General features: G+C 44.4%; 1 protein-coding gene across 2 annotated transcripts in view; it reads left to right on the top strand.

Moving 5' to 3' along the window:
• The window catches only part of Csmd1 (CUB and Sushi multiple domains 1), a 1,402,422-nt gene extending 1,390,583 nt beyond the window's left edge, over positions 1 to 11,839 (top strand). For both annotated transcript variants that reach the window (XM_075986282.1, XM_075986281.1), the window contains 4 exons: positions 2,551 to 2,663; positions 3,429 to 3,516; positions 6,071 to 6,203; positions 8,442 to 11,839. In XM_075986282.1, coding sequence (XP_075842397.1) covers positions 2,551 to 2,663; positions 3,429 to 3,516; positions 6,071 to 6,203; positions 8,442 to 8,601 — 494 coding nt within the window. In that variant the 3' untranslated portion in view covers positions 8,602 to 11,839. The remainder of the gene's footprint in view (positions 1 to 2,550; positions 2,664 to 3,428; positions 3,517 to 6,070; positions 6,204 to 8,441) is intronic.
• Positions 11,840 to 12,150: the final 311 nt, after the last annotated feature.

The raw sequence follows: 12,150 nt of genomic DNA, 5'->3' as shown, positions 1-12,150 counted from the left end.
TCTTTCCAAGGTTTGTGGAGCTGACACAGAAATGGGACTTTTTAAAATTACATACATGACATACTAAACTAAGACCCCCCCATTCCTATCCAGAACTCTGTGACTCTGGATTAAGTCATATGGGTGTCTTGTTTCTTAACACGCATGTTCCTTATGAGTTTCATTATAGGTTGATAAAAGGCCTGAGTAACACAGAAAGCTCTCGTTCATAAACACGTCAGATGTGCTCCAAGCACTTCCCATGAAGCATCATGTTCACTTTTCATGGATGCTGCAGTGTAAGAACTTTGCCATAGCCCTTCACAGAGAGAAGTAAAGAGAGATTCGGTCATATATTCAGTCTAAGGGAAATCCAACCACTTTCCCAAGTGTTCCGGCGAGTAACTGGCAGAAGTCCAGCTGCGCACTAAGCCATCTAATCTCAACTCAGATTGGTACCCAGAAAGGACGGCACCATCATATATACATCTACGGATGCTTTTTTGTAACGTATGCTCTGATGCATTGCCATGGATAGCCTAGAAATTCAGACTTGTGGGAATCTTATTGCCCCTGTTCCCCTGTGCCTAAAGTATGGGTGTGAGTCATCATGTCTGACATCTAGAGTTGTTTTATTACTTTATTACTTCCCCCTCTTATAGGGATATATCATTGTCCATGAATGACTTCTTAAAGCTTAAGCTTGCCGTGAATGACTCAGTACTGTGAGGAGAAATGTCCAAGCAAATGATTTAGATTGAGTTTTGGAACTCCATCACATAAAAAAGAAACTAAAAAACTGTGTGTGTGTGTGTGTGTGTGTGTGTGTGTGTGTGTGTGTGTGTGTGTGTGTGTGATGAGATCTTTCTGTATATCCCTGACCGACTGAGAACTCACTCTGTAGACCAGGCCTCTGCCTTCCTGGTACTGGGAGTGCACTACCACACCCAGCCCGTGTGGAACTTTTAATATTTAAATTCCTTACTCTAACTTTCATTGGACATTCCTCCTCATAGAATTAGGAACTTGGTATTCTTTTCTTCAGTGAAATTCTCCAATACGAGCTGGGAGCTGTCTCAGTAGGTAAACCTTGACAACCCAGCATAGGTACCTGACTTCAGGTCCTCAGCATGTCTTCAAAACCTCTGTGTGCGGGTATACATCTGTAACCCCAGCACGGGAAGTCACAGGGAGGAGCATCCCAGGGGCTTGCTAGCAGCCAGGCTAGTCAAGTGCTGGGTTCCTGGTTCAGTCAATGAAAGACTGTCTCAAAATTAAATTGGAGAACAATAGAGGAAGGTATTCAACCGATATCCAACATCAACTTCTAGCTTGTCTTTATGCATGGATGGGTGAGCTCATTTGTACACACACAGAGAGAGACATAGAGAGAAAGAGAGGTGGGAGGAGATGGAGAGAGAGAGAGGATAAGATCCAGTGGGATTTAAGCCCTCTGTCTCCACAGACCATTGGGAATCCGCGGTTTGGACCTGGGAGGTCCAGGAGCACTCAGGCTCCCCACAGTAGGGTACCTAAAGGGAATGACCAAAAGATGAAAGGAAGTGATGTCTGCAGAGCACTTGCTGGTTGTGTGACATTTTTCATTCTTCGTGCTTTTTTTTTGTAATCATGAAAAATGAAAATATATTTGTTATCTCTCCTTTCATCTTGTAGAACTTGGGTCCAAGTTCAAAGATTTGGAGGTTAAATTCATGGAAATAAAAAGATCATTGCCTGCTGTGTGGAAGGTGCTGCTCAGAGTGAGATGCAGGTGGCTCTTGTTAGTAGGCAGCAGCGGTGGGTCCCTCTCACTGGGGTGTCTGCTTGTGGAACTCACTCCTGGGATGTCGGGATGTGCTCCTCTAGAGAGTGATAGTGAGTTTCCTGTGCAACTTTACACAGCACGGCCCCTGTCCTGTGTCCTCTCTGCCTGTGGGACGTATGACAGGTGCAGCAGTATTTGCTTAATGTCTGTGGCTTGTGTATTCTTCCCTTGGTGGGACCCTAACTGCCAGTGTAAGGCAGGTTTCCATCCCTGTCTCTGGGCAGCACCACAGCCATCCCTAGCCAGGTGTAGTTAACAGGGGCAGCTACTCGGTCCCTCTGCCTGCCTCTTGTGTTATCCTCAAAAACTCCCCACTGTGATGCTTTTCCTACGAACAGGGCCAGCCATCTCTAAAAGGAGCTGTGTTTTGAGTTAAGGTTTTGGTCTGTTTTCTCTCCATACCCCTGTCTTCAGAAGCAAATAAAATACACATGAAAATGCTGGCTCTTTCCGTCAGCAGCTTTGAGTTCATAGTAATTTTCTTATTGGTTAGCGGTGTTGAGCACAATGCAATGGTACATCTGTTTGGGAAAGAGTCATTCAAGAACTTTGGCAAGAAGTGATTTCTCCAATCCCACAGTGGTAAAAATACTGAGGTTCAAAGTTGAAAATAAAACATACGTTTAAATGTTCTGTTGTCTGCGGTAGGATTTCCCCACTGTAACTGGTCCTGATTGGGTCTGTGAATGGCCAAGTCACACTCTGACTTCTGCAGGGCAGGACTGACAACTCTGACATTTTTTCAGGGGTCTACAAGAAGGAAGAGGCCCACCTACTTTTGAAAGCTTTTCATATCAAAGGCCCAGCAGATATTTTCGTGAGCAAGTTTGAAAATGACAACTGGGGACTCGATGGTTATGTAAGTGCTTTCATGAAATTTCTCACACAGTCGCCACCCTTTAAGGCCTGGGCAGAAAAGTTCGTGATCCACTGGGAATTCTAGGCAAGGGAAACACCGCCCATCCCTCTGGAACTCAGAAGGTACCTCTGAAGTATGGCCACCATTCACATCATTTGGTGCTGGCAGCAACCAGATCTCTGAGATGAGATAAGTTGCTCTAGAGTTAAGGGATTGTTGCTGCTAAGGGCAAATAGGTTCTTCAGTCTAGGCGATGCTCTTTTAATACCACAGCTTCTGCTGTTAGAACTGTGGCTATTCTGAGACCACCTAGAAAATTCTCTGAAGGCTCCAGAAGAGTCATGATCGGAAAACAGAAAGCAAAGTGGCCATGCTCCACTTGGTGGTTCTCTCTGCAAGTTTGCCATTGGTTGTTTTCCAGTTCACTATCTAACAGAATTACACAGCCTCCCGCGATGCTGCTGGAGTTAGTTCATTCCAGTGAAATCATATAATGAGAGCTGTGCGCTGATGGACAGTGTTCCTCATTAGGGAAGGTCGTGCCCAGTGCTGGGCGAGATCCAACTGGGACAGTGACCCTTCCCGTTGTTGCTTTAACTTTAGCTCCATCCTGATTTTCCATTTCCCTATGTCACTAAAATTAGTTGGGGGAAAATTACGCTCTGGTCCTGCAGTGTCTAAATCTGAGTGGTAACAGTTAGGTTTGGGTGACAGCTGTGTTTTCTCTCCTTTTTCTTGTGCTTTGCCCTCCTTTCTGCACACCAGGTGTCCTCAGGACTTGAGAGAGGGGGATTCTCCTTTCAGGGTAACATACATGGAAAAGACTTTGGGAAATTCAAGCTGGAAAGACAAGGTAAGCTTACTTCTTGTTGGTTCATTGTTTGTTTAAAGCAGCTAGCAGTTGTGCCTTTAAATGACCCTCTGAGAAGAAGCTGCAAAGAGGTGACCCACAAAGGTGAACCGGAGGAATTGGGGTATCAGCTGGGTCTTGTAAATAGTACTTTGATTAATTCCTTGAGAATTTCATATAATAGATAATGTTCACCCCTTCTCCCCCAACTCCTCTCTGATCCACTCCTACCTCCCTACCTAGCCTACTCTAGAATGACCCACTAGGTGAGATTCCAACCAGGACTTGCTTTGTGTGCTGAGTTCTGCTCTCATGGAGGCCATTATCCACACCCACAGACAGGAAGCAGAAGCGCTTGTGAAATGAGATTAGCACTGTATTTTAACCTGGGCAGAATAATCTGATTTACTTGCTTGTATGCTGTCATCGGCACATTGATTGTTTTGTGGGGAAGAATTTTACCGTGCAGACATTGGTTCTACAGACTTAGACACAGGAAGCCAGAGTCAGACCGTGAACTGGGATGACTGCCACTGAGGGCGCACTGACAGGACTGTCATCCAGATACCCAAGACAGGGAAGGAAAGCGGTCGCCTACCTATAGGTTACTGAACAAAATCTAATCAGTAAGGACAAGCCATTATAAAATATTACCTTTCTGCCACCCAATATGCAGTCTCCTAATCAGAACTTGAATGCATGTCAGCAGTGGCTGAGACAATCTTTCAAAATAGATTGTGTTATCTGCATATAATGAAATCAAACAAATGCATCAGACTAACATTAGCCAGGGCTAAAGTTTGTCCCTTGCTCTAGGCCAAATCAGGCCCCCATTTTCCCTCCTTTCTTCTGTTTCCCACCCTCTGGCAATGGTCACAGACACCAGTGAGCTGCCCTGGAAACTACAGGCATGTCAGGTTCACCTATCTGGTGAAGGACAGAAGCCACCATTGATTCCAGCATGTCTTCTTCATATTCCCGCATTCTTTTCAACAGAACAAAATAACAGCTTGTGTTAACAAGAAATCTTTATCCCCCTGGGATGGTGACCTTATTGTAAGAAAGAAACAATTTGCTTTAGAAAATAATTTGGATCCCAAGTGAGTCCCCTTTTCAGCTAATCAGAAAAGCCAATGTTTTAGTGATGCTCCAGTGGCCGTCATTCATTCAAGAATAAAAAGGATAAAACCCTTTTTTTATTTTTTATGGATGAAAATAACAACCTCCTAATTGTCTTCAGTCAATAGATTAACCAAATAAAAGTGATTATGGTTGAATGGGTACTGAAATTAAGTTAATCTGAAAGACAATTTTACTGTGGAAACATCTGCACAATGCTAAGTATGAATCGGCTTCCATAGGAAAAGTGAGTGACGGCCCCGTACACACAGAATGAGAGAAAATATGTGAACGTGATAAATTTGAGCACTCATGGCTCCGTATCATAGAAGCCGATGACCAAGCCAACAACACAGGAACTGGGGAGCATAAGTTTCCCAGATCCTATACAAGCAGACAAAATGCCCACAAAAGAGTTGGACATTTTATTAACGTCTCCTCCCATTCCCGAGATGAAGCATTCTGCCAGGAGTAGGTTAAGGGAGAAAGGCTTCATGCTGCCTCGTAGTCCAGGTTACAGTCCGCCATGGCTGGAAGTCAAGTGGGAGTTTACACACACGTCACACACAATCAAACAGAGAGCAATGAACACGTGCTCCGTTCACTTTTCCCACTCATACAGTCCAGCATCCCAGACACGGGCTGATACCACCACCCATGGGGAGTGGATCTTACCACCTCTATTAATGTGATCAGGGTAATTCCCAGAGGCATACCCAGAGGCTTGTCTGTCAGGTTGTTATAGATCCCATCAAGCTGACAATTGAGATGAACAGTGTCAGAGAAGATTAGCCACTGGGAAAAATGCAAAGCAAAACTACATGGAGACACTACTTCGCAGGCCCTGTTACAGCTGGGAAACAAAATCAAAACAAGCAGGGACTGGAGTTCAGATTCTGCCAGCAGAATGTGAAGCCATCCAACTGTTCTGATTAATGGAGTTTGTCAGAATTCGACAGAGTTAAATAGAGAACAGCACCCCTCCTTGACCTGCCAAGAGAACTGAGCACACGTCCTCACACACATGTCCCAGATGCTTTAAGCATCATCTGTAACATCACTCAAGAAGAAGCTTTCCAAAAGTCCATCAGCTAAGAAAAACTTATTCAAGAAAAAATGTGGTGTGTACATCAATGCATGAATTATCAGTCCACATTAGAAAAGTAGTAAAATACTGATGCTTGATAAGATGGGGTGACCTGTGAGCCTTGAGGCTAATTGAAAAGTCTAGAGGATTCCATTTGCATAGCTAGGTCAGAACAGGAAAGTCCACAGAGAGCAAGTTTGATGAGCAATCTTCAGAAAAGAACACTGGGTGGCTTTGTCGTGGGATGGAAATTCTGATTCTTGTGTTCACCTTTAAAATATATTCTTAGACAGCTATTTTTGCCTAAGCAGTACCTAATGCCATCAAATTCCAACTCTTTTTGTCTTCTAGATCCTTCCAACTCAGATGCAGATTCTTCGAATCATTACCAGGGCACCAGCAGTGGCTCCGTGGCAGCTGCAATTCTCGTTCCCTTCTTTGCTCTAATTTTATCAGGGTTTGCATTTTACCTCTACAAACACAGGTATGGCAGAGGCAGGAGTTCCCTGCAAGGGTTCTTGGTGTGGTGTGTCGGCTTGAACAGCTGTGTGCTTGAATTCTCATGCTCATAGTATGGTACATTGCCAAAAAGTTGACGTGGAATGCTGAGGTGCTTTCTTAGATATGAGTGTGTAGACTCTGGAGTGTCTGCGGATGATTTTTGTTTTGATCCATGTTTCCTTGTTTGATTCTTATCTGTTTTGTCAGCAGGGCATGTCTAAGTAGTTAGCTTTAAAGGAATGGATGACTGGTCTGGAAATATACTTGATGGTCATTGGTCCTAAGGACTTCAGAGCCTTGGGAGAGTTGCAGCCTTCCAGCAGGAGAGGCAAAGGAATAGATTCTGTGGCCCTTTCAACTCTATGAATCAAAGATTTATATATTTTTGATGGCTTTCTTGCTTCAGCAAATTCGAAAGTTCTTAGTATGTCTGAATAGTGCTCCACCTACCTGTGCTCCATCCCTTGAAAAGATACATTGACATCTATTAACATGAAAATCCTTATTAATAGGAAATGTCAGAATTTAAGGGGGTTGGAGAAATTTGAACAAATGGATTCTTTTCTTTGGAGTTTATATGTATGCACAGAGTTTAAAAGAAAGAGAAACATTCTAGGCAGTCTAGGGAAGCACTCTGCTGACGGAGCATTCGCTTCGGATGTACAAAACCCTGGGTCCTATTCTTACTGCATGCCTGTAATCCCAGCATCCCGGAGGTCAAGGCAGGTACACCATCAGTTCAGTGTTATCTTCAACTACATAGAGAGTTTGAGGCTAGCCTGGGCTCTGTGAGACCCTGACAAAATAAGCAAACACTGGTTGTGAAAAATTCAAAGTCCTTGTGTGCATTTTCTCTATGTGGATAATATAATTCTGGGAAAAGTTGTGTGCCAAATGACTCGACAATTCTATTGGCTTTTTAGTAGTAGCATTTTATAAAAATAGCACCATTATGAGCCCCAGAAACAAGGTTACTCCTTAAGTTTGCCACATTTTTTTAATTTAAGGCACAAGTTTCCACTTAATCTTTGTTATACAAACAAAATTGAAGTTAGGGGATCGTTAAGTAAGTTATGTACTGAATTTCTTTAAATACAACTTCCAACTGCTGTACTCTTAAGTAAACACAAGGTTCTAAGACTCTCAGTAGTTTGTAGCTCTGTCCTCATTGCCTGTGGCTATCAGTATTCTTATTTTAAAAACACAAACATGGGAAAGAAATCCGAGAACTTAGCCGCTTTCTGCTCAGCTTGGTCCTGGGACCCTGACTAAGGTGATAAGGGAATGAAGAAAGATCACACGTGGAGATCCATGCACGGAAAAGCTGGGTCACACTCGCTTACCTGGAGCAGCACCAACCATGCCATCAGCCAGGACCTCAGCATATTCCTTCCACACAGCGCAATGGAGAGAGGCTAGTTCTCCTTGGTAGGAGGTCTGTGGCAGGGCGCAGTCTCAGGTTGCAGTTTTTAAGGAGGAAGCTGCTAATTTTTGCACACACTTAGACTTTGCTCTAAGCTTCACCTCCTACGGTGAAGGCTTTGCCACTTACGTGCACCTGAGTCACTGGGTCTTGGATATGGCTGTGCCCACATGAAAAGACACACATTTATGCAAGGCAGGGTTTCTCTGTGGCTTTGAAGCCTGTCCTAGAATCAGCTCTTGTAGACCAGGCTGGCCTTGAACTCTCAGAGATCCGCCTGCCTCTGTCCCCTGAGCGCTTGGATTAAAGGCGGGTGCCACTGCCACCTGGCATCATTTCTTTAACTTTTATATTTAAAAGGTTTTTGTTTTTACATACCAACTACAGTTCCCCTTCCCTCCTCTGCTTGGGATCACTCCCTCCCCCCCCCACCCCCATGCATCCACTTCTCAGAGAGGGTAAGGCCTTCCCTGGAGAGTCAACAAAGTCTGGTACATTAAGCTGAGGCAGGACAAAGCCCCCACCCCGCGCCCCTCCCTTCATCAAGGCTGAGTAAGTTATCAGATCATGCACTAGGGATAAATCCTGGTCCCACTGCTCTTGGGCCCACAGAACTGCCCAAGCCCACAGAACGCCAACCACCAATTTTTAAAGAACCAACAGTGTTGAAGTAGCTGCTCTGCCCTGCCATCTCCGAACCTGCTGAGGAAGCACAGAGGCTGAGAGGAGGCTGGGAAACAGGCCTGTGTCCTTGCAGTGAAGGGTCTGATCTGACTGTGTGCTCTCTTTTCTCTGTAGAACAAGACCAAAAGTTCAATATAATGGCTACGCCGGCCATGAGAACAGTAATGGACAAGCTTCATTTGAAAACCCCATGTATGATACAAACTTAAAACCCACAGAGGCCAAGGCTGTGAGGTTTGACACGACTCTGAACACAGTGTGTACAGTGGTATAGCCCTCAGTGCCCCCTAGGACCGATTCATAGCCATACCTCTGATGGACAAGCAGTAAAATCCTTTGGTGCCATATACCACCCTCCCTTCTACTCTTGCCTTGCTGCAGCAACCTTGGCCATCATCTGCTGGCATAACACAGTGGGAATCTCTCCTCAGTCATGACCAAGTCTTCTGAGGCTAAACTTGCAAACACATCGTCATCGGGAAAGTGGATTATCAAAGCCTTGCTGCATCCGCCGGAAATCAAGACGCCAACACCGGCGAGGGCAAAGAAGACTGCGGAGTCGTAGAGACAGGTGGTCCTTCATGCCTCTGACTTCTGTGTCTCTGTGTGGCCAGGATGCCTTTGGATGGAGTCTTCTAAGCACACGGATACATCCTTCAGGTGCGGCGACAAAATGGTAGCGACTCGATACGTGTTTTGTGTTTTTCTTTTCCTTTTATCCCTCCTCACTGGACAAGAGTTCTCTACAAAAGAAACACCTTCCTGGAGAAAACGCCTTCTTGGAAGTGCACATGCGCTTGCCTGCTTCCCTCTGCCCTGCCTGAGACACAACATGTTCGGAGGATCTTCAGGCTTCCCTGGGCACCCATCAATCACTAGGGATGTTTGCAGGTCTCACGAGTCAAGCCGTTCCATCCCAGAATTTTTGAATCTCAACATTTTGCACTAGGGTGTTAAGAATGACTGAGTCTGGTTTTTAAATAAACTATTTACACAGGGTTTATATACGCTATACATTGTACATAAGCATTTTCTCATGTTGTATGGTCAAGCAGAAGATGCCACCATCAGTTCAGCTGGGTTTAAGGGGAAATATCCCCAGACAGGGCAGTTTGAAAAGGAGACTGTACTGTGAACAAGTTATTTTTATTATCATTTCTGTTAGCCACGTTTATGTGTCAAGTTCATTGCCAACTACCGGTGGTTGAAACAAAGGCTTTTCTTTCTTTTGTTTTCTCTCCTTCACGTTCTTACAACGATTGTCTATGCCACACTAATTGGGAACAGGGGTCTCCAGCAATGTCTGTTTCCCATGTATCGATGTGAATAGTAATTTATTTTAGGTAGCTTGTGAACCCCCGGGTCTCAGTTCACAGTGCAGTCTTTCATTGCGGGTTGCTTGCTGTCTCTGTTCTGTAACATCACCTGCGCACACTGCCCTGAAAGTCTATCTCACAGCCACACCCAAGCTCAGAGGAAATCAGAAGGGAATCCAAGTCAAAATCAGGATCAGAAAGGCAGGCATTGCTAGCACACCTCGTGGTGACCTGTTTTATAGATTACTTGCCTTTCTTGAAATGATTGCAATGATTTCCAAACCTAAAATTCCTTATTGGTAGACTATCCATTATGGTATAAATAATCCAGGTGGCACGGCCCACAGGATAAAACAAACAGCCTGGAGAGAAGGCAGGGCCAGAGAAATGTCTGTAAGAAATTCAAAGAGAAGATCATGTTTATTTTTATTTATATTTGTTTGATAAAAGTATTTTTGGAAAGATGATGCTTATTTTATTATTTGATGTTTCATGCACAGCCAACATGGTAAAAATTTCCCCTTTGCACACCCCAGATTTGCACTGGCCGGTGGGTCCAGATGCCATGAGGACATTCTGTTTGCAGTGGTGACTACATTCATGGCTAGCTCTAAGACGGATGTATCTGTCTATCTGTGTGACAAGTAAATGCAGGACTTCCCAGAGGACCTGTGGGAAAGGAGCTTACTAGGATATCATATATATCATATATATCGCTACTTTCAAGGTTCTGAATTCTGAGTATTCCAGAGGCCCCACTGGGCTACCTCCAGCCTGCTCTTCTTCCAAGGGCTGTCTGTCGTATATCAGGGCTCCTGACCTCTTCTGGTGATCCTCAGTTCACTGGGTCCCATGTTGCAGGAGCCCATGTCCTAGGAAGGGGTACCGGCAGAGGTTCCTCTGGCCAAGCTGACGTCCTTGGGGTTCTTCTAGGTACACAGTGGTTCATTAGATCCCTGGGAAATTCAGATGATGTCATCAAGAATGTGCTCCTAAACACACATTGAGCCAAAACAAAACAGAAAATGTCAGCAGGTCCAAGGACTGTAGTGCGCAAGGGAGAACAGGGTCACTATATATATATATTAGATGTATATAGAAATACACACACACGTATATATATATAAATATATATTGTATATATCTAAGTTTGAGTCACTCTGACTAGGTGCAAAATGCTGATTTTGGAGTCTAAACTAACGTCTCTGTCCCCACACCCTTGGCCTCTTGGCCATCCAGTTACACGAAGAAGACAACTCAGACAGGGCATCCATACGTGCAAGGAGCCACATGATCAGACCAGTGTCGCTTTCCTTTGTGTGCAAACTGACTTCTAGCTACCAAACTGCATCAAGGTATTTCAGACCAACACACCACCACAGAGGGGCACTCTCAGGTGAGCGCCTAGCCCAGTCCTTCCTAGAGCGTGTGTGTGTATGTGTGTGTGTGTGTGTGTGTGTGCGTGTGCGTGTGTGTGCGTGTGTGCTGTTTCACCAGTCTCAGAGGCATTGAAGACCCAGCAGGGCAGTCAAGAATATCTTCCTCAGGGAGGTCTTAGAGACTTTCCCTGAGGCGCCCAGAGCACAGTGAGGGGACGCGCTATGTGGGACAGGTTATATGCTTCGAAGCTGTTCAACTGTTGCTTGTCTTTGCCCATCTTGCCTTCAGGCTAGCTGCAATAATTTTTTTCTTCTGTAAAATATTTTGTAAACAACAACAACAAGAACAACAAAAGCTATTATTAAAAAAGGGGGGGAAAGAAAGCTGGCATTATGATCAGGAAAACCATCCATCCATCCATCGTCACTGCCCCGCCCTCCTGTCCCCTCCACACGCTGCTGTCACAACGTAGGTGCGGAAGACCTTTTTGTACAGAGATATATTTTTTATGAAGAATTTGTAAAATTATTAAATATGCTGTAATTTTTTGATTAATGTAGGTAAATTGTTAAAAAATAAATGTTTTTACAATGCAAAACTGTAATTTTCCTGATAATGTAAAATCACCCTCTCTAGCCGATTTTCAGTTCCAATCCTGTTCGACATGTATTAATATTAAAGCGGCCTGTTAAAATGAACAGTATCTTTTTTTTGTCAAAAGAAAAATTATAAAGAGAGTGTAACATAACCTGTGTAATGCCACCTATCTTTAAAGCAAATCAGAGTTCTAATTAAATATTTAATTTTAGATTTCTATTTTTGCGTGAATTTATTTTAACTTTACCGTTGTCCAGGGAAGTCTCCACAGGGGTGGGGGGACTGAACAGAAGTGTTTTCTCAGTAATCCTTTATAATAATTACGATGACGATCAATCTTTCTGCAAGCCAGGCCTCCCATCAGGGACTCCAACAGTCATTAACACAGGAGGCTGAGGCAAGGCTTGCCTCAGGTGGTGAAGTGCCAGCCACACCGGCGGGAGGACCTGAGTTCTGTCCCCAGCATCCCTCTAAGACAGGTGAGTGTGATGGGGCTGAAGGAATGGTTCTGGTTTTGCCTCCTCGGTTGT

The sequence above is a fragment of the Microtus pennsylvanicus genome, chromosome 9 (genome assembly GCF_037038515.1).
Source record: "Microtus pennsylvanicus isolate mMicPen1 chromosome 9, mMicPen1.hap1, whole genome shotgun sequence".
NCBI classification, from domain to species: domain Eukaryota; kingdom Metazoa; phylum Chordata; class Mammalia; order Rodentia; family Cricetidae; genus Microtus; species Microtus pennsylvanicus.
Note: the sequence above shows the minus strand (reverse complement) of the source record. Positions and strands in the feature narration are given on the sequence as shown.